This window comes from Cervus canadensis, chromosome 5 (genome assembly GCF_019320065.1).
Source record: "Cervus canadensis isolate Bull #8, Minnesota chromosome 5, ASM1932006v1, whole genome shotgun sequence".
NCBI classification, from domain to species: Eukaryota; Metazoa; Chordata; class Mammalia; order Artiodactyla; family Cervidae; genus Cervus; species Cervus canadensis.
The window spans coordinates 44,926,298-44,954,267 of record NC_057390.1 but is presented as its reverse complement, the minus strand read 5'-3'; the positions used below and the strand labels follow the sequence as shown (position 1 = coordinate 44,954,267).

The 27,970-nt window shown below is 41.1% G+C and overlaps 1 protein-coding gene and 1 non-coding gene across 2 annotated transcripts; both read right to left on the bottom strand.

The window, feature by feature from the left end:
* PTCD3 (pentatricopeptide repeat domain 3) lies at positions 1–27,812 on the bottom strand. Its single transcript, XM_043468733.1, has 24 exons — positions 27,693–27,812; positions 26,054–26,106; positions 25,908–25,944; positions 22,250–22,295; positions 18,960–19,028; positions 18,366–18,470; positions 16,895–17,018; positions 14,983–15,098; positions 14,376–14,449; positions 12,669–12,756; positions 11,935–11,995; positions 11,370–11,455; positions 10,134–10,278; positions 9,425–9,475; positions 7,569–7,658; positions 7,247–7,275; positions 6,288–6,394; positions 5,096–5,174; positions 4,907–4,997; positions 3,975–4,060; positions 3,295–3,443; positions 1,532–1,573; positions 906–1,064; positions 1–617 (listed from the first exon to the last, which is right to left on the bottom strand). Exons 1-24 carry the CDS (start codon positions 27,794–27,796, stop codon positions 539–541), a joined length of 2,070 nt encoding a protein of 689 aa, XP_043324668.1. The 5' UTR covers positions 27,797–27,812; the 3' UTR covers positions 1–538.
* On the bottom strand, positions 2,005–2,140 carry LOC122442798. The gene has a single exon (XR_006269783.1). It is a non-coding gene; the product is annotated as a small nucleolar RNA SNORD94 (small nucleolar RNA).
* Positions 27,813–27,970: the final 158 nt, after the last annotated feature.

The window sequence follows — 27,970 nt, the reverse complement described above, 5'->3', positions numbered from 1 at the left end:
TACCTTAGTTACAATATTTATTTACAGCCTTCCTCTTCCCAGCTGTGCAGCCTAAAGTCCTGTAATTGTTCAGTTCTCAGATGCACCATGTTCCACATACAAACATCCCTGAACTTGGGATACTACTGACCCAGTATCAGTGTGATGAAACTGCACAAACACTTCCTTTAGACCCTTTCTCTGAATTGGGGGAAGTGTCACTGTCACAGCATCAGGCAACAAAGGGTACAGTCCACAACAAGGGAGGGCAAACGGCACTGACATCAGCTGACGAGGCCTGGGGCAGGTGTGCGGAGCTCAGATGAGACGCATCCCTCACCAAGTGTCCAAAGAAACGAGGACAGTGGTGCTTCTGCTCACATGGTAACCCTCACACGGAGGCTTAGCCTAGGAATCTAACCTAAATAAGCCAGTGTGTATCAACTGTATTTCAAGCTTCACCAAATCTGTACCCTGTTTTCTTCAGATACCAACATCTCAGGTGTCCGGTGTAATCACAGCTGTGCTTGGTCACAGCTGCTCCTGATTCACCCACTTCTTATTTGCCTTCGCTGATATCGCTATCACTGTCGCTGTCACTGTCACTGGTCACTGTGGTGAGGTCTCCCAGGGCTTCCCTGTAAGAAAAATAAACAGGAGGGTCACACTGAAATGCAGGCTTGGGGGCTGGGGGTCTCTACAGCTCCACTATAGCAACAGAGGACAAGATCCATTAGGTCAACATATAGGCCTCCCTGACTTGTATGACGAAAAAGATCACTAAGCCAACACATCCTGACTTTCTGCAAAGAAAGGGAATTTAGGGGTAGAAAGCTACAGACATGTGAATGGGGAGATAGATGGTCTGCTCCATCTCTCTTAACTTTTCTTCAAGGTGATGACACAAAGCCCAAGAGCCCACTCACTTCTGTTCTTGGCTGAGGCTGAAGTCAGCAATTAACCTCTGGGTGAGACCTTCACAAATAGGCAAGCTGAAGGAATTTGCCAGGTTAACGACCTCAATGGCCTGGGCAGGGCTGCCGGATGCTTTGGCACTATCCATAAACTCATTCAGCAACTCATTCCTGTAAAAGGCAAAACGTCAACATCTGCCAACTACACCCCTCAGATTTACATACAGAATCTAGTTCTTACAAAGATCAGTCAGTAGCTTTGGAGAGAGTTACATGAAGTTTAACTTTAAAGGGCTAATGAGATAATGAATACTGTTAATTCAACATGCCTTCATCCTCAACATCTTCAGCATCAAATTTACCATCTTCAACATGATTCAGCATGCCTTCATGTGGATCTATCCACAGTGTATTAACAACATGTTGTGATCACTGAGCACAGACTAAGAAAACTGCACTTGCCTCAGGATGCCTTAGATGGTGGGAGTGACTGTCCATTTGCTTGCCTAACAGAAAAGTGCCCAACTGCTACCACTGAGGTACATGAGAAAATTCCACACCGCCCCCCACCCCGTAAGAGTGAAACCCACATGGCTAATCTAGGATGTATGCACGCAGGCCGGTTAACTTGAACTTACCTGGGGATCTTATTATGTTTCCTGAAAAGCCCCAGCATTTTCCTGTTCAAGATGAGATAGGAAAGAGATTAGGAATAGTAACAGAACAGATGGAAATAGAGTGACCAGAGCTATTCTCCCGGATGCAGACACTAAGTGTCCTTCCACCTACAGCGGAAGCTCCTAAAGACGTACGTCTGTAAGCTCTACCACCTCCCAGCCCCATGTCTACATGAGAATCACTCCAGGTGCCTCAACCCTCTTCTCCAACTTCATGTGTGAACATTACACACTGCCCAGGCAAATGTGTTTTGTTACGAGCGTTGAGAATTGCTGGGGTCCACCCTCCTCTAGAGGATCGCTTCAGTATCCCCAAGGAGGGAATGTATCATGTGGGCAGTGGGAAAGGAGGCTGGCAAATAATGTACAATCTCTTCTGTCTTTCGTGATCCAGTGTGTGACTCCAGTGTGTCTTAAACTGATGTTATCAAGAGCAGGCTCAGATTAAGGCACAAGTCTCATGTAGGTGCTCACCAGCATCCTGCCACATGCAGGATGAAGGAGAAGCACATACACTCAGCTCCCATCATCAGCTGAGGTCCGTACCCCTGCGCCAATCATCACAGCCTGATTCACAACAAGAACGTGTCAACCTGCCCGAGTCAACGACTCCGAGCACCACAGGTCGGCACTGTGCAGCGGGCTGTGTGATTCACCACCAGTCAAGACCAGTTGAGGCAGCAAAGCCTCCACCAGCTTTTCCTAGAGAGAGTGAACACCCACACCTTGGACTGACAGTCATATGTTCAAAATAAGGTCCTCTCTTGGGAACAACCATACACAGCTACCCCCTCACTGGCCCTCAAAACTAACATTTACATCTAAAATAACACATAGTGGAACCACGCAACTATGACCACCCCAACCAAGTACTCCTTTGTTGACTTCTCTGCTTTTGGAAAAATGAATATGCATAAGGTCTCCATTCACAATTAAACACTAGAAATGAGTATGAGAACGAAGTGCCAACACGAACACACAGAAGCAGAATACAGTGGCACAAACCAAAGATAGGTTCTAGTCAAGGCTAGGTTTAGTCGTTACTGGTAAACGCCACTTTCCTCAAGTCCCAGTATACAGCCCACATTTTAAGCTGGGGCTGTGGGTGTGGGAAACCATCCATAAATGAGATACCAATGCCCAAAACACTCTCAAAATTAAGATTCTCTGGTCACTGTGTTCTATTTAGGTGAACAGAGATACAGAAAATGAAAATAAAGAGACTGAGCCCACTGAACCACATCCTCTCTTAAACATGCACACTGATTCTTCTTTCCCAAGTTTGCTTTTTAGTTAGTATTTGGACGTTCCCATAGAAAACTGATTACAGGGTTTCCCTGGTGGCTCAGTGGTAAAGAATCTGCCTGCCAATGCAGGAGACATGGGTTCAATCCCTGGTCTGGGAAGATTCCACATGCCGTGCATCACAACTACTGAACTTGTGCTCTAGAGCCCAGAAGCCACAACTACTGAAGCCCGAGAGCCCACACTCCGCGACGAGAAGCCACTGCAGTGAGAAGTCTGCGCACCACGAGAGGAGCCCCACTTTCTGCAACTAGAGAAAAGCGGGTGCAGCAACGAAGACCCAGCATAGCCAAAATTTAAAAAAACAAAACCAAAAAAACAACTCATTATGTAGAAACTCGACTGTCTCCTGAGAAACCACACATCACAGACATATTAGAGATGCTTCCAGTGACACGTGTGGTGTTTCATGTACTCACCAGGCTTCCTGGGTTCTCCCAGCCCTTAAGAAGAGGATGGCTATGTAGTTCAGAGAACTGGCCGGCCACTCTGGGGCAGTCTGTCTGGCATCCTGGCTTTCGTAAGTCGATTTGATGTCTGCAGCACAGTCAGCAAATGCCGCCTGCAGCTGAGAGGCCCCGAGAGTCAGAACTGCCTCACTTGTTTTATGTCAATTTAAGAACAGGAGACTCCCCAGGACCATTAAAATTTCTGACATTGCATTTTACCATTTGAACACATCGCATGTACAGCACATAGTAATACATATTAACAACAACAAAAAAAGGCAAAGCACCCGGCCTTGATGTGATTGTTTAGCCATGTATTTCAAATCCAACCATGGGTTTTCTCTTTAAAGATAAAAAAGGAAAGAAAAAGGAAGGAAAGGTATTCTAATTGGTTATGTTGAGATGTGTCTTTTTTATGTTTTCAGCCACACCACACACATCCAATATCTTAACTTGGGCCCCCTGTTATGGAAGTGCGGAGTCTTAACCACTGGACTGCCAGGGAAGTCAGATGCGTAGATTTAAATCTGGGTTTAGATAGCAGAATTCTCCACCGAAATGAAACCATGGGAACTGCCCTGCCCAGGTCCTCAGTATTAGAGGATACGCTGGCTAGTGTATATCTAACAATGAGAGCAAAACAAGCCTACCTCTGGTGGGTGCTGATCCCTTGCCATGAGCATCAGAATCTCTTCTTTTAGGTCACTGCGATAAGTATGCCCATATTCTTTACTATCTTGAAACAAAAAGGAACAGGATGAGAAGTGATCACCATCATGTAAAACCAACATTCTTTGACCTTTGTCCACTGTCAGCAGTCATCCCTACTGGGGCGGAGGAAGGGAGAAGAAAATAAGAAAATTCATTGCTGACATGTATTCCAGGGTTCTAGAAACCAGCATGATTCACGGTAGGAAAAGGACAAGAGAGTAGTGAAAGCCAGCGCCAGTAACTGGCTCCCGGGCAATTGCTAACAGCATGCGGGCCACACTCAAGCAGACCCCCGCTCCCCATGGTTTTACAGCACATGGGTATCGTCAGTGGTCCTCGTACATTATCATCAGAGCAGTCCTGTAAGGCAGGACGGCAGGGCTATGGTCTCAGTGTCTCACGTCAACTTGAGGCAAATAGGAACGCGCTTTACGATCACAGTCACCTAGAGGGTGAGCTACAGCATCTTCTGCAGTCAGTTTACATGCATAAACCACACACACACAAACCCAGTCATGGCTGTTCCTCAGAAACCATACTATCACCAATATCACTGTTAGCTACTGAAACACAGAGATGCATCACAGTCCAGAGGAATGAATGGCACAGGCTTTTCAGGTTGAGATTTTGGGTGACCCATGTAACTAACACAAGTGCACAAAACCCAGCCTCTTCTGGTCACAAAGGAACCAACTGAAGTCATGCAATCCAATATGAAACACGAGCAAGTCACCCTAAAGGTGACTTCAACTACAGAGTTTAATTTAGTGAAAAAATGGAAGCTTTCTGCCCTAACCACATTAACACACTTGTGAATCAAAACCTAAGACAACAGAGTAAGATGGGTTGGGACACACAAACTGAAACTGACCTTTCCAGATCTGAGGAATCATTTCTAGCCGATTGGCTACGTCTAATGCTTGGAGAAGATCTATTAACGTTTGGGAATGGGGAAAGAAGACCTGGTTAAAAAAAATACAAATACATTTTTAAAGTATTACTCAGCAAAGACACCCACAAACATCTACAATGATAAATGTTAAGTCATGAATCATCTTACCGAAGGTATCAGGTCCTTATACCACTTCAAGGTGACATCAATTTGTTCCATTAGACAAAGCAAACTAAAGAACTTGGAACTGTGATGGAGAAAGAAAACACGTTTAATCTGAAATCCCTGCCTAGTAGGGGAATGATTACATTACAGCACAGTCATATAATGACATATTACACAGAATTTAAAGACAATTTATAAGTTACAATTTCAAGTGACACAGGTCAATGTATGACCCAGGAGATGCTGCTAACTGTGCTATCTGGACTTTCCAGTTTGACACTTTCTTATCTTCAACTCGTCACTGGTATCTTCAACTGGTCTATACACTCTCAGCTCATGGTGGAGAGGAGTGAGGATACTACTCAACAAGTGTTCAATGTGAAGAGAGGATTTGAACACATGGAAGAGAACCACCACACACCTATCAACAGGCTGCCTCCTTACATTCTTGTTTTTATCTGCCTAAAAGCAAACCCATGTAAGAAGTCTCCTTGGGCTCTAACATCTTTAAAAACAAAAGAGGCTAAGATGAAAACTTTAGGGATTCACCCTGCTATGAATTTGAAAATATAAAATAGGAGGGTGTGGGTTCCTGAGTAGCTCAGCTGGTAAAGATTCCACCTGCAATGCAGGAAACCCCATTTCGACTCCTGGATTGGGAACATCCCCTTGAGAAGGGTTAGGCTACCTACTCCAGTATTCTTGGACTTCCCTGGTGGCTCAGAGGGTAAAGAATCCACCTGCAATGCAGAAGACCTGGTTCAATCCTGGGTTGGAAAACCAGATCCCCTGGAGGAGGGCATGGCAACCCATTCCAGTATTTGGCCTGGAGAACCCTCATGGAGAGGAGCCCTGCAGGCTACAATCCATGGGGTCACAAAGAGTCTGACAGGACTGAGGAAATAAGCATAGAACAGCACAAGGAAAAGATACATGGATTTAAAGTTATAAGTAGCTTAAAAGATACACAGTGGACACCTCAGTCTGACAAATCAGTTTTATCACTGTTTGAATCTACCAAGTGTTGACAAATCAGTTTTACCACTGAACCTTCCAAGTTTTCAACTAACTCATATTGTTAAGTCAGGATCACGCTATCTAAAATAAGGCTGCCAAGTCTCCCACCTGCAGAACTGACTACTGGCTGCATACAGGTGCTCCGTTAATGCAAAGGATACATTTCCAATACACTTACTAATAAAAATTACGCCGAGGATCAGGGCCAATGAATTTCCGGTTGTCTCCAGTGTTTAAAAGGCCATGGACCTGGTAAGCAAGCTCTAGATCTCTGAGAGAAGAGCACTGAAAATGTAAAAGTAGTAATAACCATCACTCAGTGATCCTTATCAGCCAAAGGTGACTCATTACATAAAGCAAAAAGGTAGATACCTGGGGAAACACGAATACTGATTTAACGTATTACTGATTGACAGCAAATGAATTATAAGAAATTAGGGGTGGGGATCAAATCACCAAGTTCAGTGAAATTTAAAACAAAATAATGATCATCTAGTAATTACACCTGTATTTAGTATTAGACAAAAACACTTGGGATGCCATGCACAAGACAGATGGAGTGCTATCTCTAGCATCACTATACTGGCAAAAATCCCCATGAAATAACTCCAAAACCCACCCAACGAGAAGTCATTCTCTTCTATGAAATACTATACTGCCATCAACAAACAAGATACCATGGAAGTGAGTGTGGACATGCATGTCTGAATACCCAGAGGAAAGAACATGGAAAGATACACACTAAGTTGTAAAGCAATTATCCTCAGGGAATAAGACTGCTAAATTCATTCTGAAACTGCTTGAAAATTTTTCCTATGATTAGCATGATAAGCTGAAAAAACAAAATTAGACATAACCATCAATCTAATAAGTTAGCAACAGGCAAATATAAAATACTCTGAAACCTTATCTGAAGAAAGGTATGAAAAAGACAACAAACACAATCAACACAGGGTAGGAATGCTGTGATTTTGTAGAGATTTTAGAGGAATAAAAAATTAAGGCTAATGACATGAAAACAAGTTAACAGTTAGGAAGTCAAAGAATCAGGGAGAGTCCTCCCAACCACCAATGATGAATTTAGGAAATGGATAAAAGAGGGGAAAAAAAAAGTTTTAAGCAAGAAATGGTACTTACAACCCTCATGGCTGACTGAAAAAACATATCTGAAAAATCAAAGTTCAGAAGAGCCTTGGTTACTATGCATAAAGTATGTTTTCAGGTCAGTAACATTAATTAAAAATCCTGTCAACGAAACTGGTAAGGTGTAGGACAAACCTAAAAAATGAAAACACAAGGAGAAGCAACATACAGCACAAGCCACTGACACTCTGCTTTCTCAGAATAATCACCCAAAGATGACTAAACTAAATCAAACCTCATCCTCATCATAAGGCTCTATAACCCAGCAGTCAGGGAAAGAGGCTGTCTGTCTTAGGCCAGCAATTTCTGCACGTACCGTCATCGGGGTCCTGTGGAGAAAACTTCTTTCCCATTATTTCATCCATGATATCATAGATGATGAGGGATGATCCTTTTGAAGGGCTTTCTGCAGAAAAAAAAGGCAATGGTGTTTTCTGAGGAGCCCACTTCCTGCACAACCATGGGGCAGGCAGAACTAGCCCTAAGGCCGCCTGTCTCATTCCTCCACCCAAGCCATGGAGCTGGCCAGGCACAGCCCCGTGAGAGGAATGAGTGCACCCTCTGCTGAATGCAGTTCTCCCCAAGGCCTGGGTCAGGTACAGTGCTCCCAACAGACTCGGCCCCTCCTTCTTAGTCTCCTCACAAGGCGGACCTGAACTGAAATGGGAGACAGACGGACACCTTCACCAAGCCTGCATACTTAGAAAAGAAATATGTTTTCTGCTAATAAACATTTGTGCTCCTTTTAAATACAACCAGGATGAGAGCCAAGAAACAGAAAACTATAGAATTAAAATCCATCGATGACATTTCCAATTAAACGTTTCACATTATTTATCCATATTCCCTTCCCCACCTATCCACCTGCAAGTGATAATATAGTTTCAGTGACAGCATAGATGTACTTGTGAAGTTCTTCAAGGATGTTTACATTTGTTACAGTTCTAATTATTCTACTATCCTAATAACCTATTTTATATGTATCATCTCTTCATTATTTTAGGCTTTTTCCTTTAGGTAAATTCCTAGCAATTATTACAGACAGTCAATTTATATCCCTAAGTCACACTGACACTCCTACCCCTGTGACCCTGGGTGTTACTTAGGAAGCACAAGCACCAGGGACTTTAGTTAGCCAAGGTGATGTGTGATGTTGCAATGGAATAGGCTTTAGGGTGAGAATTACTTAGTTATAGTACAATACCACCGAAGTTAAGCAAAATTTTAGATGACAAAATTACTGTGGAAACAGTTCACCTGTTTTCAAGATAAAGTAATTTAACTGCTCCTACTGTGCTCGCTTTGGCAGCATATATATTAACTGCTCCTACTTCCCTATGTGTGAGATTGTGAATTTTGCAAAACTACCCTTCCAAAATAAAGGTTTTCTATTATTTTCACACAAAAAGCCCATTACAGGAGAGAAAGACTGGAACTGCCATTTTTAAACCCAGGGATGTTTCTCAGGTTGGGGCAAATGACTAAGAACCTACAGACTGTGAGTGCTTACTACATGCCTTCCAAGCATGAACAGGACACTACACATAATCCATTTCATCATTACATTGTGACGGCATCACTCAGGTAAGATATCCAGTCCCTTCCCACACATCTGGTAAATGGTAGAGATAAAATTTCAACTCAGGTGTGCCTTGCTCCAAAATCCGTTCAACAGAGCACAGCTGACCTAAAATTAGGTAACAAATGGAGCCTTGAAGTCCTCCCATGAGGCTTCAAAATAATGTTAAGGTTTACTGTGGAGCAGCACTATCCAACAGCTTCCTGCAAAGACGGAAATGTTCTATAATTGCCTCACTGACGATGCAGTCAGCAGTCACAAGTGGCTACTGAGCACTAATGCTAGGAAGGAATTTAGTTAAATAGCCGTGTGTGGCTAAGTGGCTATTGTATTAGACAGCACAGTTTTGCAGGGCAAAAGGAATCCCAAACTCAAGTACCTTCTGGCCAAAACCATACACTGCCCCTGTTAGTACATTTAATGGTCTTCCTCCACTCCGACTTAAGTTTTACATCACAAAAAGAGGACACTACCCTCAAGAATAACTTTTTGCTCAGGCTGTAGACAATGCTATTATGTGAACTATCCAATCTTAATTCATTAGCAGTGAAGTTAGCCTAATCTCTACATAAATAACATAATGACATACATACCATGTTGATAAAACAGCTGAATAATATAATGGTATGTTGCAAGCGAGGGTTCTTATGTTACCAGGTACATAGAAAAAAGAAAAAAAAAGTCAAACACAGCTATACGAAATACAGCTTACTGAGGTATAGTGAATAAAAACATTAATGGTGTTACTTAAGTAGAAGATGCATTCTGTTCTTCTGAACAAAGACATTTCCCAGCTGATATGATTACTCTAAAGGTGGAAAGGTGTCATAGAGATCAAATTCCTCTTAGAAAGTCCAGACACCTATTACTAAAACATTACAGTCAATATTCTGTGAGTTTCATTTAAGAACACTAAAGGCTACTGAAGTGAACTGATTCAATAACATAAATACTGAAAAACACACAACATACTAGCACATAATTGGGTTCAAATACTTAATTATGCCAGAAAATGCCAAGAGATTTTAAAACCAGCCAACTGTAAGTGAACAATTCTCCCTAGAATCAAGAAATCCATTAAAAAGTATCTGAAATCCTAAGAGTGTAATTTGCTATAAACAGCAAAAGGATGATAGAGCTCCCATTATACTAAATATACATAATTAAAAAGTGTGCTTACTGGTGGAAAGGAAATTCCTACCATATTATGTAAACAGCACAGGAAAGTTTAGTCTCTCTTCTGATTGCCTGGACCTCAGGTCAGCACTGCCTTCAGAGAGGGACATGAGGACACACCCTCACCTATCCCGACGGCTTTCATTTCCCGGAAGGTCTGTAAGGCTGGCAATTTTCCAAATGCATAAAATCTTCGGAGACATTTGAGAATAGTGTTAAAAGTCTGTAGATTGGGCTTCACGTTCTGTGCAACCATTTGTTTCAGTAGGTCCTGGTTGAATCAAAAGCAAGAGTATTATTTTCTTTTTAATGCCTGGTGGGTAATTTGTCCAATAAACTAACAGAACACACTAAAAGAATTGGGCTCTCTGCCTGTGTTTAAAGCAGATTAATAAATAAGCCCCCCATTTAAGAATTATCTAGTGCCCCTGAGAGAACAAGGCCTTTACAACTGTCACTCTAATCCCCACGTGATGTCGGTATCCAACTGTCTTTAGCGGCCTGGGGAGTCTAAGATTGAAACAAAACAAGAGACTAGAACAGGCTGGTTTTTTCCTTTTTACATGAGCAGTATGGTATGGTATGCACTTCCCTGGTGGCTCAGTGGTAAAGAACCCAGCTGCCAATGTAGGACATGTGGGTTTGATCCCTGGGTCGGGACGATTCCCTGGAGAAAGAAATGGCAACCCACTCTAGTATTCTGGCCTGGAGAATCCCATGGACAGAGGAGAATGGTGGGCTACAGTACATGAGGCTGCAACGAGTTAGACACAACTGAGTGACTGGACAACAATGAATGGTACAGTGTGGTTTCTATTTCTGTTACTTTGTTCCTGTGATTTCAATTTTTAAAAACTTTCCTAGTAGTTTTCTTCAATACATGTCTTATTTTAATGGGGAAAAAAACCCCAATACGATTATAAGGAAATAAATGAATATAATATAGCAAACTGGTCTTCCTGGATTCTAGCTGTATGCTTGGGTCACATGTCAGGTACAGCTACTCAAACTAAGGGTTGCTAGAAGGGCGTGAACAGGTCACCACAAGTGGAGTGCCCAGTAGTGACCACCACAAAGATGCTCAGTGAATGCTCTCTCTATCCCATATACTCCTAGCAAAGGATGGTGGGTGGTGGTGGTGTAGCAGGTAAGTCATGTACAACTCTTGCAACCCCATGGATTGTAGCCCACCAGACTCCCCTGTTCATAGCATTTCCCAGCCAAGAACACTAGAGTGGTTGCCATTTTCTTCTCCAGGAGATCTTCCCGACCCAGGGATCGAACTCGCATCTCCTGCATTTCAGGACTCCTAGCAAAGGATATTTTGGCCTATTAGTAGCCGAAGTGAGGGTTCCTCCTTACCAATATATTATTCCACTTTTCTTCAAATTTCTCATTCACCACCAATGCTGTTGCTTCAATCAATGAATTGAAGGTGTGCACATCAGCTACAAAAGAAGAAAACTACTTTTAACAAAATTTGGGGTTGGTGATTAAAGGCCAAGTGGTCATGCACATGAGCCCACAAAAGTAGAAAACCATTCTTTTCTCTGGCTCTGGGCTCTCGCTTCAATCACCAACATCACAGGGAAAGATTAAGAATGAGCAAATCATTAAGGTAAAATCCTGTGATTTTACAGACTGCTGATATAATGGTGCAGAGGTAAGAATGCAGAGGTAATGCAGAGGTAAAGAATTCACCAGCCAATGCAGGAGATGCGGGTTCAATCCCTGGGTTGGGAAGATCCCCTGGAGATGGAAATGGCAACCAATTTCAGTATTCTTGCCTGGGAAATCCCATTGACAGAGGAGCCTGGCAAGCTACAGTCCATGGGGTCGCAGAGCTGGGACATGACTGAGCACGCACACACACTCACACAAGAGAAGGAAAGGAAGGACAGAGGGGAATTCTCCAAACACAACTCACCACGGAGTCTGTTGTTTAATAGTTCAGTGTATAAGCTTAATGCCTGTGTATGAGCTCGGTGCTAGAAGAGGGAAAGGATGAAAATTAAACACCATATTGGATACATGAGACAAGTGCTCGAGCCTGGTGCACTGGGAAGACCCAGAGGGATCGGATAGATAGGGAGGTGGGAGGGGGGATCAGGATGGGGAATACATGTAAATCCATGGCTGATTCATGTCAATGTATGACAAAACCCACTACAATATTGTAAAGTAATTAGCTTCCAACTAATAAAAATAAATGAAAAAAACAAAAAGAAAATTAAACACCATAAAAGTTGTCTTTAATAAATATTTGCATATCTACTGTTCTCAGAAGTAAAAGGATAGACCAGAATGGATAGTGTTTTTCCTTTTTACACGAGCAGTGTGGTATAATACAATTTCTATTCCTGTTACTTCAACCCAGTGATTTCAATTTTTAAAAACTTTCCTAGTAATTTTTTTCAATAAGTTTATCTTATTTTAATGAAAAAAACAACTCTGAGAATTACATTGTGAGAACTGGGGGATGGGAGGATGAATAACTGACATGAAGTGGGTAGAGGCAGTTCCCAAACATCCTTCAAAGCTCTGGAAACCCCCGATGACAACAAACTATGTGGCCCAGATGTGAAGGGTTCTGAGGCTGAGAAACCCCGATTCAGTAGAAATTAAAGACAAAAACATAAAACTATCCAGAACAAATGTTACCTTCACCATTCCTCGAATCATTGTGCAGTAAGAATGTGCATTTTTCTCAGGCATCAGAGCAAAGATTCTCTCAGCATGGTTTTTGGCTCTAGACACAAGAGAGTAAATGTGAACCAGCAGAAACAGACAAAACCAGTAACGGCTACCACATGGAGTATTTGCAATGTTCCAAGCATTTTCTGCATATAATTTCAAGGAATTCTTCCCACCCAGAGAGGGAGATCTGGTTACTATCATTTTAAAAATGGGAAAAACTGAGGCTCAAAGACCTTAAGTTTAAGTTGTCCAAAAATTTACTGGTTAAGTGGCAGAAGCAGGACTTGAAAGGTATAATATATACTCAGCATTGTAAACAAAAAGCAAACTGCACAGCAGGGTACACAGTGAAGCTCCTCCACCCTCTTTCAACTGGATATAATTAACCAGAGGCAACCACAGACATGTGGTGTCCTGCAAGCCTTTGTTCTATTCTAGCTTATATAATCTGGCTCTTTCAGTCAGTCAGTCAATGTGCTCTGTTGTACAAATCATGCTGTACCTTCATTTTCTCTGTTACCAACACATCTTAGAAAATAGAGCCTGGATTTGGGCCAAAATGGTACTCACAAGTCCCTGCTCTTAACCTCTATAAGAAATTATTAGTATCTACTGAAGGAAGTTTAATTTTTCATTCTATTCATTTTGATATTAACAGTAGTTTTCCTTTTCCAGATACCCTTATTAAATACCTTTCTTTTAGATAGTTTTACTCAGTTAATTTGAATTCTGAATCATTACATAAATGATATTTATCTTTTGTTCAGTAGTGAATACTTGTTTGTTAGCCAGCAGTCTTAATTTAGAAGTACACTCTAGCATGCATGTATTCTAACATAATTTTAAAAATTCTGAACCTTTTTAGAATTAGAGGTATATAGTGCAAGGTCGACATTACTTTGCCAACAAAGGTCCGCCTGGTCAAGGCTATTGTTTTTCCAGTGGTCATGTATGGATGTGAGAGTTGGACTGTGAAGAAAGCTGAGTGCCGAAAAATTGATGCTTTTGAACTATGGTGTTGGAGAAGACTCTTCAGAGTCCCTTGGACTGCAAGGAGATCCAACCAGTCCATCCTAAAGGAGATCAGTCCTGGGTGTTCATTGGAAGGACTGATGCTGAAGCTGAAACTCCAGTACTTTGGCCACCTCACGTGAAGAGTTGACTCATTGGAAAAGACCCTGATGTTGGGATGGACTGGGGGCAGGAGGAGAAGGGGACGACAGAGGATGAGATGGTTGGATGGCATCACTGACTCGATGGACATGGGTTTGAGTAAACTCCAGGAGTTGGTGATGGACAGGGAGTCCTGGCGTGCTGTGATTCATGGGGTTGCAGAGAGTCCGACACGACTGAGCAACTGAACTGAACTGAGTGCAAGGTAGGACCACTAACAAAACTACCAAAAGAACCATACCATGATGGTTACATGGAGTTAGGTGGGGAAGGGGGGAAGAGAAATCAACACCAGTCCTGTACCTCTAGCTGGTTGGAGGTAAAGATCTAACAAAAAATGCTCCAAACACATATGAAAACCAACTGTGACATTTACATTGCACACAAAAAACAAATTGCATTTTAGAGTACTACAGGGTTGTATCCTCTTCAGGGGGTGATGGAGAACATTCCACAACCCTACAGATCCATAAAAGTTCTAATTATACTGTAACATACCTCCAAGTAACTCTAAGCTGATGACCAGCTGCCTTCTTAGACTTCACGTTATCTCCCTCTTCGGCGGCCTCTTCCTGAAATGAGCCATCACCAACAGATATAAAACAGAATACGACAACAGAAAGCATTCTCCGAGTTATACTACTCAAAACCAGTAAGGCAGAGGAAATTTCGGAAAAGCAAAGGAAATAAAGATTCGGCAGAAGGTAAAAAGAAAACCCAGTGTTTATTAAGAAATATTAATTTCTAGAGTATGCTCATTTCTCTCTGCCTACATTTGCGTGAATTTTCAAGAGGGCTGGGCCACGGGTTTTCCCCTCTGTCCCATGCACAACATATTGTCACTTTAAGGAACAACAACAAAGGGGCCCGTCCAAACATTTCTGGTCACTGGTTTCTGCATGTGGCAGCTAAGGTCAAAATACATTTAAGGAGGGAACCAGGGTAAAACAATTGTTAAAATACATCTCTTCCTCCACATCACCTTTTGTCCAGGCTACATACTGTGCTACATCACACCTCAGCACAAATCTCTACCCTAAGGCATAAGAACTCGCCTTGGAATGAGAAAGAATTACTACCAAAAGAAACTTAAAAACATCATTACCAACTCTTCTGATTGTTCCTGTTGTTGGAAATTATAATTAGTGGAGGGTTCTTGGTTACCATAGTAACACAACAAATCCAAGAGACTGTTAGTTGTTTCCAGAGATACAGTGGTTCCTGTGGGTGGGGAAAAAAAAGGGTTGGGGGGGGAGGGAAACATTGAAACATCAAAGAACTAAAGCCTACTGGATTAAAAGTCTTCACCCTTCCTATGAGGTGTGGCCCTCCACATCAACTTAAACATCTGGAGTGATGCAGAAAGCACACAATCCCTAACAGTGCTGTTTGATAGAAGAGATAAAATACAAGAGCCAAGTTTGACCCTGGGTTCATTTATTCTATGTACTCATACCCCCAGAGAAACTCTCTCATAGTTCTACCTATCATCTCTGAACTGAATGCTCTGGAAATGATTGCCATGTAGTCCCCCAGGGCCCAGTTCCATCTCCACAAACGCAATCGAACTCTTTCGCTTGGATCTAGGCCCTCGCTGAAATACATGCCTAGAGATAGTAGCCTTTAAAAATGACTGTTCTGAACATTATGTTCCCATCTTGACACTTATCAAGAAGGAGAAAAGGGAACAGGAAGAAGTATGAAATATAACTTAGTGCTTTAAAAAGAAAAGTAACTGCATTTTTCTTAAGAAAATATACTGATAATACAAATGCCCATCAGGAAACTTAAAAGCCTAAAAAAGACAAAATGGCAGAGTGGAGAGGAAACAGGTGATGAAGTGTAACTTGATTGCCTCATAGCATCTCAGAGCTGTGTGACCCTGAAGATTACTTGAAGTCAGTCAGCTTCCTTTATAAATGACTACCAGCACACCAACTCATAAGGTGTTATAGAATTAAATGCCTACAAAGTGCTTGGCACTTATTAGGGCCTTGATAGTAAACTTTTCTGTATTTCCTCTCCTAGTATGTCAACTCATTCCACTACTCTGAATGAGTTGAGTGTTATAGCTCTGACCCTGTCTGTAGTAAGGTTCACTTAACAGCTGCATGCACCTACACCACACAGTGTGTAAAGCAGAGGAAGACAAGTCTTAATATAATGATGTTTATCATATTCAACAAGCAGAGGGAAAAGCCTCCCTAAATGACAATCTGCATTAGCAATTCATTTGTATACCTGATGCTTTAACAGGCTACACACCAAAATTCTTAAAGTTTTCTGCAAATGTTTCTTGACATATTCAACATTGAGTGATTCAGTCCAGTTTCTATCTCTTGTATGTCTGGCTGATTTTTATCCTAAACCACTGACCGGCACTCCAGATTCCAGAACTTAAGCAATGCTGCTGCCTTCCATGCTGCCATAGGTATATTCTCATCTCATGGTAGCTTACAAGCCCTGCCACCTATACCCCTGGAGGTTCATCCACATCAAATTCATATAGCCACAGGATCTGAGAGACAGAAGGATTAAAGGAGTTGAGTTTTTCAAGGCTACAGTGCTAATCAGTGCCAGAACCTACCCAAGCTTCTGAATCCTGCAGCTTAGTGCTCTTTCCTTTTTAAGTAGTTCTTTCTAGTCTGTTTTATGCCTCTCAAACACACTTAAAGAATATAAGAAACGTGAATACAGCACGAACAAACCTGATGTTAAAAACAGAAGCTAAGGAAGAATGGCTGTAAGATTTCTCTACCTGCACAAGAGGACAACACACCAGCAAGGACAACTCTATCCTACCCACAATTTAAGAATGACACTAAAGCAGAACTTGAAACCGGACTTCTTGAACTATAAAAAATATAAACACAGCTACCAAGCAGAGGAAGTAGCATAGCACTTGTAACTCGTACTCACAACTATCTAGATCACGTGCACAACCGTGGCCTACTGCCACACCCATGTTCCCAGGGCAGTCTCACATGAACGTGGGGACTTCAAATGAACTTAGTCACCTGCTTGCAAAAGCTGATCAAATATGTCCACAGAAGCTTTGACTTTTTTGAGCTTGATTCGTTCCTGCAGAGCAGCCTCACTTATTTCTTCAATCTGAGGTTCAAAGTACTCAGGCATTAAACACTAGAAAATAAGATGGTTAAAGTTAGTGGAAACAGGTCAATGGGAAAGCACAACAGAATAAGACAAGATTTTGATTAACACACCATAATATTCATGCTTCATGTATTAGATACTACCTATCATTTTAACATGAATGCCTCTTTAGGTAATCTAACTTTACCTCTCCAATCACCAAAATAAGATTACTTAGAGATCTCCTAAATAGGGGCAGAAAATTTAAAAGCTCCTAATTACAAATGTTTAGTCTGTATTTGAAGAATCCTATATTGAACTAAATTCCCCAATTTCAAGCTTAACTTACTATTTTCCCCTTGCTAAATTAACCATCCTTCCTACTTTCCTCTCAATCCTGGTTGAAGATTCCCCAGTGTACCTAGTTTGTAAAGATGGAAACCTTCCATCCCTGATAACTTCTTTTACTGTAAACATTCAGTATTACCAAGGTATGTTGATTTTACCTCACTCACCAAATTACTCAAATACTTAGGGACCCAGGGAAAGCTTCAAGCAGAAGTGAACTAAACACAGAAGAGTAACTACTAGTCAGAAACGTACAAGGGAGAGGGCAGGCCCAACAAATGGTCATTCCACTGCGTCACTGTCTTAGTTCAGGATTTCAGTGTCTTTATGGACACAATCACACTGACGTCCTAATTTGTCCCCAAGACCTGCTGCCTGAAAAGCACAAGGGGTGTCTGGGTGGCTGGGTATGTGTGCTTAGAAAGCAGCGAGATGTGAGAGGAAGCAGTTTTAGACACGGTGAGTCTGAGTTACTATTTCCGCTACTTAACTCAGAGACAGGGCCCACGTTCGGCTGCCCACTGTGTGACACACGAGGCACAGTGCCGAGCACCCAGCGGGCGCGCCACACTCACTCCTCACGACTACAGAACAGAGCGCGCTGCAAAACACGCGTCTGGACTCCCAAGGAGAGACATCGAGGCCAACATGCAAGAATGCCAAATGGAGTACAAGAGTTATTGAAGCAGGAAGATTCTAGTCAGAAAAAAAAGAGAGTGACCAAGTATGGAATCCGGAGAAAAAGACACCAAGGTTTGAGGAGTGGATGGAAAACCAACTAAGGGAACCAGAAAAGGAAGCCAGAGGTGAAGATCTGAGAGCCTGGTGTTGCAGAAGCCAAATGAAGAAAATAAAATAAAGCGCAAATACATGTAGTTTTAAAAATGATAATAAAGGTTAGTGCTGTGAGCAATGGTAACCATAAAACATTAAAAGACTTTTCACCCAAATACTATAAACATTCAAATGGCTACTTAAACGTTAGCTGTGACAGCTTAGTTTATATTTACATAGTATTATCTAAAAATTGCAATTACCTCTCCTTACCGGTATATGAGGCTCAGCTATGTCTTTCTGAAAATATTTGGGATATGAATTAATAATAAATTTTGCTGCATTCTCTCCAGACTTCTTTGCCAACAAAAATGAATGCTGTAAAAGAAAAAGATTTAGATGTAAATTGGTATTACATATAATTTAGATCAAAGTTACACCCTCAGCAAGAATTATTCTGCCCTCCCCCGCCTGCCCAAAGAACACTGTAATACAAAGAATTCCAATTAGAAGTTAAACTACCTAATTATTATTTATCCACCTCTACTGAATGTGACATAATATCAGGTTGGATCCTACATACAGCTTGAGGTGTGTAAAAACAACACATTTAAATTAAGTGAACTGCTCTATAGTGGGCAAGATCTCTAAGTACTAAAAATCCAACCCAAATACCTTCTCCATAGCCAATCTCTAAAACTCTTTGATAAAAGTAGTAAAAGAATCAGAAAATCTACCAATTTATCTATCAGCCTCTATGAACTTTTCAAAGGTGTCTACAAGTAAAATAAGCCCTATGTGTAAGTCCTGTCACCCAAACCAACAAGGTAAAACATGATACTAGCTGAGTTATATAAAAATACTCACAGATTCCACAGAGGATGTCGGTATGAGGTAAGGATCATCCTGAAATGCATAAGGTGCAGCTGTGGTATCCTGTGGAGAAGACAAACAAGTCTCTTTAGCTAGGTTTTTATTAAGAGGACCTTGTGGAAGTTTTAACTATGCATGTATCACAGAAGCAGAAATATGTATGTTGGTAGACACTAATACTACGCTGTACCCTAGGCTCTGGGAGACTTGGTTATAGTTATGCACAATTTAAAGAAAACAATGGCTCAAATCCCCATGACTGGTTTTAACTAGGGGCTTCTATCAGCAGGGAAATCACTGTTTTAAATGCAAAGTCAAGAGCCTCTGAATCAACCAGCCTGGGCACCAGTTTCCTGAACTAGGGTGTCCCTTCGACACATGGCACTAACCACCCAAGAGGCGCCTTCAAATGAAGGATACTATTTACAGGGCCCTCTCAGGAAGTGGGAACAGCAGCAGTGTCTCCCATGTTCTGTTTCCCAAAGTTCCAAACTTCTTTAAGTTCTTTCAGGTAGAACCCTGAACAACATTAACTCTTTGGCACCAGCAGTCTCTCTTAGAAGGGCCCCCAAATTACTTCCTCTATTCTCTCCTCTCCCCGAATTACTTCCTCTATTCCTCCTCTCTCCCTCACAGCCCCCTTCTTTGCGCCTTCTGGCAACTTTGTTTCACAGAAAAAACTCAACCTACATCCCAAATCTCTTCTGACAGTCCCCTTGCCACCCTGCACCCTGAAGTATACACCTGGACTCTCTGGGGGAGAGCGTCCCTGTGGTTCTTAACAGAGTGATGATCTGACCTAGGGCCTGGAAGCAGTACTTTTTGGGGCCCTCACTTCCTGACACCACTTTCAAATCCTGTATTCCCTTTACATTCCTGAGGCTCACTTCATCTGGTTCACAGGTGATCTCTGGGCTTCACAGGTGGCGACAGTGGTAAAGAACCCACCTGCCAATGCAGGAGAAGTAAGAGACACAGGTTTGATCCCTGGGTTGAGAAGATCCCTTGGAGGAGGGTATAGCAGTGTTCTTGCCTGGGAAATTCTATGGACAGAGGAGCCTAGTAAGCTACAGTCCATAGGATCAGAGTTGGACACGACTGAAACAACTTAGCACGCATGCATCCACCCTCTACCAAGATGTGACAGGTATGAAGGACAACTCAGAGGAAGCAGTTCTAGGATGGCTTCCGTGGACCATTACTTCATGATTCCCAACTGCTGCCTGGTTCTGTCCTGTCCACCATCTTTACCAAATACCTGTTTGGGCCTCTAGTTTTGGGTCAAATGCTGGACCTCTCTCACTTATTTATTCTTATTTGTTCCCCACATTATCCCCCCTCAGTGATTTCCAAGCCGTTAATGGTTTCTGAGAAACTACTCCTCGACTCTGGCCCTGTAGCTCAGATGCCTCACACCAAATCTACCCCCGACTGTACTTCTCTGACAGAGCCACCTCCCCTCTTATTGTCTCCATTTCAGTGAAGGATACCAGGCACTCTGCAACCCCAATCAAAGGCCCTCTCCCGTTACTTCCATTCAACCAAGCTGTCATCAGTTGTGGCGGACTCCAGTTCCTTAAATCCTCTACCTACTCCACCGTCCCTTTCCCCAGCCACCATTGGCTTAGTGCCTGCCTTATTCACTCATTCAGTATTTACTGAGCACCTCATACGTGCCAGGGAGACAACAGAATCCTATCCTCCACAGAACTCAAAACCTATTGGGCAATAAAATCTCCAGAAAACAAAGCAAATAAAACATATAGTAAATTTAAAGGATATAACTCCTATGGAAAAGGAAGGGAGGGAGGACAAACTGTCAGAGAAAATAAACATGCAATTCTATATGGTGTGGTCCGGGAAGACCCCAAGGAAAAGACGTAAAGAGATAAAGGCAGAAATTTATAACAAATGAGAAGTCATTTGAGTTCTGAGTAGAAAAGTGATGTCAGTCAACATTTTAGCAGGGTTGCTATGGCTGCTTAACGTGTGGAGGAAGTCAAGAGAACAGAGGCTGCTGTAATTAATCCAACATAGTAAGAGATGATGGTGGCTTGGATGACCTGGTAAGCACCATTAAGGGTAGAATGTGTGGTTCCTGAATGAATGAATAATTGTCCCCTGGATTTTACGAGCCCAAGCCCAAACCAGACAAGTGTGCACATAATTCCACAACTTCTTTGACTTAAATGCGCCTTGGGTCAATCTCACTGAAAAACTGACAACAATCTTTAGGGTCTATTTCCCGAGTTTACATTTCAAGTGCCTATTTATGGATATGTGAAAATCTAAGTATCTTGCTAGTATGGAGATACAGTATTTTAAAAACAATCTCAGAAACTTCCAGGATGTATTTGGCCCACAAGTTTAACACCTACAATCGAAGAACAGTTCTGGAAATCCGTGACAACCGCCTCAAGGAGGGTGAGAATCCACATAGATATTGTGGTTAAAAAAAGAGAGAACTTGAAAGTTCTATTTCTGAGGCATATACTATGGTTTCAGTTTATCTATCAAGACTACAGACCCTACTCTTGAATTGTGAAGGGAGGAATTTATTCACAAATAAATCGGATAGCTGGAGCATAATAAAACAGCCAGCATTTACTAAGCATGTCCTTTGTGCCAGGTGATGTCCTAAGCCCTTTCACGTGTACTAACTTATTTCTCACCTGAAACCTCAATGTTTGGTGCTCTAAGTAAACACCCATTTTACAGATAAGGAAACAGATTATAAACCAGCTGTATTTTTCTAAAGTAAGTTTGATATAACATTTGTAATATAAGCCATTAAAAAAAAAAAAGAAAACATGTAGGCAATTTTACATGTCAAAACTAACTCCCTGATGTATCAAAAGAAAAGGTAGCTTTGTGATAAAGATGAAACACAGTATTTGTCCTCAAGACCCAGATTCTTAATCACTGAATTTCTTTCAGTATGGTGGGTACACTGTTCTCAAAGTGGTTCTACAGGTCACTTGCATTAGAGTATCACACCCAACCATTCCCTAGGAACATGCATTTCAACAAGCTCTTCAGGAGGTTAAAAATCACTGGCATAATATAAAAACAAAGAATATGGAGGGAAAAAACCATGGCACCAAGTCAAGGTTTTAATATACTAAAAGCTTTAGATTTCTCCTTTGTCTCATGAAGAGTCTGGACTAGATGGTGCTATGAAACTCTCTAGATTCACAACAGTTAAATTGTGAATAAAGAAGAGGTATGAACATTAAGTTTATTATTAGCTAAATTAGATACAAAAACCTGAAATTCCTACTTACCCTGTGCACCGTGGATGCAAGTGCTTGAAGAACAGCCACTTTATCCCTAAGAATGAGAATCACAAGTTAACCCTCATCAGGGCTTCTCACACTCACAACGTGAACAAGTGACTCTACTCTCAGAATGGACTGGCCATTATCAAAGATCACGTCCCAAGTAAAGCCAGTTCTGATCTCTAGAATAATGTCACTAGAATAGTAAGTTAGAAAATAAGAAAACTGTTCAACTCTTTTGACCAAAGGTGGTGAGCACATGTTCCTACTATGGTTTGCTACCCTCTCTGGCCTGGTCTCCATAAAACTGTTACCCCGGACTAGCAATTTCCACCTTCACCTCATAAAACTTTCTTAACCCTGAATCTTACGTCCTATCCATTTTCCTCTGCATTCTTACTGCAGCTTTCTGTAATATTCCTGCCTTTATTATCTAAATTGGTGACTCCCAATTCAGCTATATATGGGAATAGACATATGAAAAAAAGAGAAAACATCTACAAAACTTTACATGTCAAGACTAATTCCCTGATGTATACAATATCTATTGGATTTTCTAAAATAGCAGTTAATGTAATTTTAGCAAGAGAAAGACATTCTTTTCTCAGTATTCCCTAACTCTTTCATTAGCATATTTAAGTCTTATCAAGTGAGTAATCTTCATAACATACTCAACAAATCCAAGTGAAAACACTAAGAACATTCAAATCAGTCACCAGTTTCTTAAAGGGTTATTTTAAAAATAATCTCAATGAGTACATTATACTGAAAAAAAAAATTGGCAGAAAACAACCAAATTCTGTAAGGCAATTATCCTTCAATTAAAAAATAAATTAAAAAAAAAACTAGACTATTCTATCTGATGTTATTTTGTGACCCCCTGCCCCCACTCTACTGTAGGTTTAGTGTTTATATTTCCAGAACTTTAGAGGGTACTTTTGCACACACACCACCATAAAAAACAAAACAAAAAGCATGTCATCATTCTGGGTATGTGTTCCATTAAGTTTGCATTACCCATGTTACTATGTGCCAATCTAATTAATTTCTTTAAATGTTATATTATATGATAACCATTTTTTAATCATCTCCTTACTGTGGGCATTGGGGCCATTTCACTGTGTTATTCCCAAGTTGTAAAGAGCACTCTCACCCATGTCTCTTTGGGTATATTTGCAAGTATTCCTCCAGAATGGCTAACCAATTAGGTATTTCACATTTTAAAATGTGGTTCTGCCAAATTTCTCTCCAGTGTGTTGTTCCAGTTGACTGCTCTATCAACAAATGTATTTGAGTATCCATTTTCCACCTCTTCTTGCCAGTGTGGTAAACTTTAACATCCATTTCTTTAATGAGTCCAGTCACCTATGCACTGATCACAATTGGGCTCCAGGCCCTCCCTAAAGTAACTACACAATACTGATTAACGTGCTCAAAATACTCTATCCTGTCACAGTTGTATGTGAAAACTCAGAATAACCCTCTACAATTTGTTAAAATCTTCTACAACACTTGTGATCTGGGAACTCATAGCCTTAAAAGATGCTTCATCTTTCAAATACGGCAAGAGGAACTTACAGTCTTTTTTTTTTTTTTTAACTTACAGTCTTTATAGTTTCTTTTCGCTCTAAAAGCACAAATTCCTGAGCCTGGAAAGCAGAGGCTCTCTATTAGAGATCCTCTATCAATCACTTTGTCTCTAAGGGGACAGACAGTAAATATTTTGGGTTTTATGGGCCATAAGGATTCTGTTACAACTACTCAGCTCTGCCTTTGGAGCATAAAAGTAGCCACAGATAGTAAGTTATTAAGTGACTGAGGTTGTGTTCTAAACAAGAAAAAAAAAATTTAATTGACACCGAAATTTGTGTTATGAAATAAGTCTTCTTTTAAACCTTTACTTAATGGGCTATAAATAAACAGGCCTCAATCTGTTAACCAAGGCTCTATATCAACCACCCTATTTCTCCTATTCTAAGAGCATTTTTTAGAGGCTGGCCTGCATGGTCTCCCACCACCAGTTAGGTCATGATCACACCCCACCCTGCCTTACTGTTTTCCAGATTTGTGGGGCTTATACAGAAGAATTACCTGCAGGAACATGTATTTTAAACAAAATTCCCAGGTGATTCTGATGCCAATAAAATCATCTGACCCATTTTAAGGTACAGTTAAACAGCATTTTCAATAAAGAAAAGTCAAAGTCACTCAGTTGTGTCTGACTCTTTAGGTTGGAATTCTCCAGGCCAGAATACTGGAGTGGGTAGCCTTCCCCATCTCCAGGGGATCTTCTTAATCCAGAGATCGAACCCAGGTCTCCGGCACTGCAGGTGGATTTTTTACCAGTTGAGCCACCAAGGAAGCAATAAAGTATAAAATATGCACTCTAACTAGACTGTAGGCCATCTGAACACACCCTCAATACACTTCCTCTCTTGTATTCCCCGTGGGACCTTTGTCAGAAGGGAAAGAGGCACAATGAGTTGGTAAAGCACGCTGGACAGGAATGCCCTTCAAGAAATGCCTCATTCAAGCTTATGTATATTCCTATTCTGATCTTGGCTCTGATTCTCTGGCCCGCGTTTTAGTCACTGGGTCATATCAGACTCTTTGCTACCCCGTGGACTATAGACCACCAGGCTCCTCTGTCTATGGGATTTCCCAGGCAAGAATACTGGAGTGGGTTGCCATTTCCTTCTCGAGGGGATCTTCCCGACCTAGGGCTTGAACCCACATCTCTTGCATTGGCAGGCAGATTCTTTACCACTGAGCCACTAGGGAAGGTAAAAATGAATCTGAATATATCCATACAATAAAATACTATGTAATCATTCAAAATTAAAATCAGAGTACAGAACAGTACGTCCAACAAATCACTACTAAACTAAATGTCCACATACAACTTATATATAAAAGGTTATACGGCAGAACTTTAAAATAATAGCTGCCATCTACTGAGATCTGATTATGTGGCAGTAACTGTTGAAATGCTCATGTAGTCCTCTGAGGCAGGTAGTATACTACCCACATTCTACTATGGCAAAGACAGATTAAGCAACTTGCCTTTGAATACAGTGATTGGTGGTAATTTTATTTCCTTTTTGCATGTTCAATTTATCCCACTCCCCTTTTGGCAATAATCATTAATTTAAGAGAGCTTTTTCTTTTTTTTAAATGAGTCTGAATTTTCAAGTCATACTCAAAAAAGACCTAGTTTTTTGAAGGATCTTTCAATGCATTCAGTAATATCATTACTCTATGAATTTTTGTAAGTTTTAATTCTTACATATTCAACAAATGTTGACAAATAAGGCAATTTGTTCCAGGATCTATCAAGTGGGTTAAAAAAGCTAAATTTTGAGGGTACACCATTTACCTACTAAGGACCATAAAGATAATTCTTTTTTAGGTCTCCTAACAATGTGAAACCTCCTTAAGAAAGAAAAACAGAAATTATTCTAATAATGATACTCATGACTGACCATCACTACATAAATATTAACCCAAACTTAGTTCAGATAGGTCTTTTAACTCTTAAGTAAATCTCACTCCCCATTCACTCACTACTCTCTACCTCCAATTGCTATTCCTGTCACTGGCTTCTTAGCTAACAATGATTCTCATAAGCACTTAACCATGTTTTGAATGAACGCTGAATACTCACCAAGTTTTCTTTTTTGGAATAACTACTTCTTCAGTCCCTTAATTCAAAAAATAAAACAAAAGCAAATCAGTTTCCAATACTACTATTATAAAGAAGTATAATGCATTAACATAAAAATGGAGTTATTTCAATACATTTTTATATACCTGCTATATCAGCTCCTTCAACCTTTGGGACAGCTGCACTTCCAGAATAAAATCTGTAATAAATAAATAAATAAAAGCTCTAAAGCTAATACTCATTAATGAACTTTCCAGCTCACCCCCAACTATGTGCAACTGAGCCAAAATTTTCCAGTTACCATGGATCAAACTGATTGGATAATTCATGTCAAGGTATGCTGAGACGACATGGCCTCAATGGCAAGTTCAAAACCATTTCAAAATAAGTACAAAATACAGATATAATAGGGCCAACAATTTTTAAAATCAGGCAGTCTCATTAAATAAAATCATAGGAAAAAAAAGAAAAATTTAGTAGTACTTTAACATTTTAACAGCTGACCTGAAATATGAAGGACTTTCAACTCTGAAGACCTAAAACACTGGGGCTAAAAGAAATGATTCAATGGGCTCCTGATTATACATGGATGATGATCTAATGATAATAAAAGACAAAAGCCATTTAAAGCAAATTATGAAACTAAGATCACCATGGTTTTTCATTCCACTTCCTTCAACACTCAGGAATGTACCAAATACCTGTATCCTAATATAAACTTGGAACTGTTATTCTTTTTTTAACCCAAAATATAGAACCACTGACCCCTGAATGAGTTTTAAAATGTTATCACGTTAAAAAAAAATAAAGTCAACATACCACACAGATCACATATACTATCTTGTAAGTATTTTCCTCCTAAACAGCACTGATACCCTTCAGAAAACTGTCAAGATGTGACTAAGATAGAAAATTACTTCCTTTACTGGTTTTGGTATCCAGTGTCCTCTTAAATCATCCCCTCTCTGCACTACCTGGTGGAGCGTTTTCTCTTTTGTGAGCCGAGTTGAGGGAAGGCCTTAATATAAAATGTATACTGTAAATTACACAACTCACGTATTCCTCACTGTTTTTCCATGGCTGCTACTAGCTCCAGTCTACACATAAGGAATTTGTCTACTATCACCTAGCAAAGGAAACGTAAACATCCAATCTAAAATTAGGTTACTTCCAACTTTAAGAAGCAATTGCTGGCTTTTATACTTCCACAACGCTATTGCTTGTGGAACAAGCAAACACAAATGATACATGTGCCAAGTTTTAACAATCACAGCGATTTCATTCAGATTGTGTTCACATCTTTTGGGCTTTCCTGTTTTTAAGAACACTTGGAAAATTTCTTCCGTCAAACATCCCCAAAACAAACAGGGGAACTCGTAAACTGCCTTTAATTTGGGAAAACCTGATTTTCCCCCGTTCCTCCCGTGTGGGAGAAAACGAGTAAGGGCGGATAAAGTTTTCCTTTTTTAAAAAATACGTGGAACGGGGTGATTAATAGCCACACTTATTAGAATGCAGGATCCCCAACAGAAGAATCCTAATCTTCCCAAAAGTTTAAACCCCGGGGTAGGCCAGCCAAGTAAGAAATCTCCACCCCAAAAAAGCGCGTTTGGAGCCCTTGCTCAAAAACGTGCCGCACCGCGTGCTGGCTTGCCGGGTCGCGCGGCCACAAGCGCGCGCATTCCGCTCCACCGCATCTAGTTTCCCAGCACTAAGGGGGAAAGGGGATACAAAGAGCCAAGGTAATCCCGGTTCTTTCTCATGGGTTCTCCAAGCTCCTCTTACCTGCTACTAGGGGTCCGTCCACAGAGACCTGCCCGCCGAGCCGTCAGCGGTACGCAAAGCCCACAGCTGACCCTCAGCCACCTTGCGGACGCCACGGACGCCATATTTGGCGTCTTCGCATAGTATGCTGGGAAAGCACGCCCTCCACTTTAAGGCGGGAGGTGGCAGGTGGGCGGGGAATAGCTCGGCTGTTGGCTGAGACGGAACAACAAGAAATCAATCATAAAATAGGTTACAAGCTCATGGTTTGAAAGACTTTGCTTCAGAAGTTAAAGGCT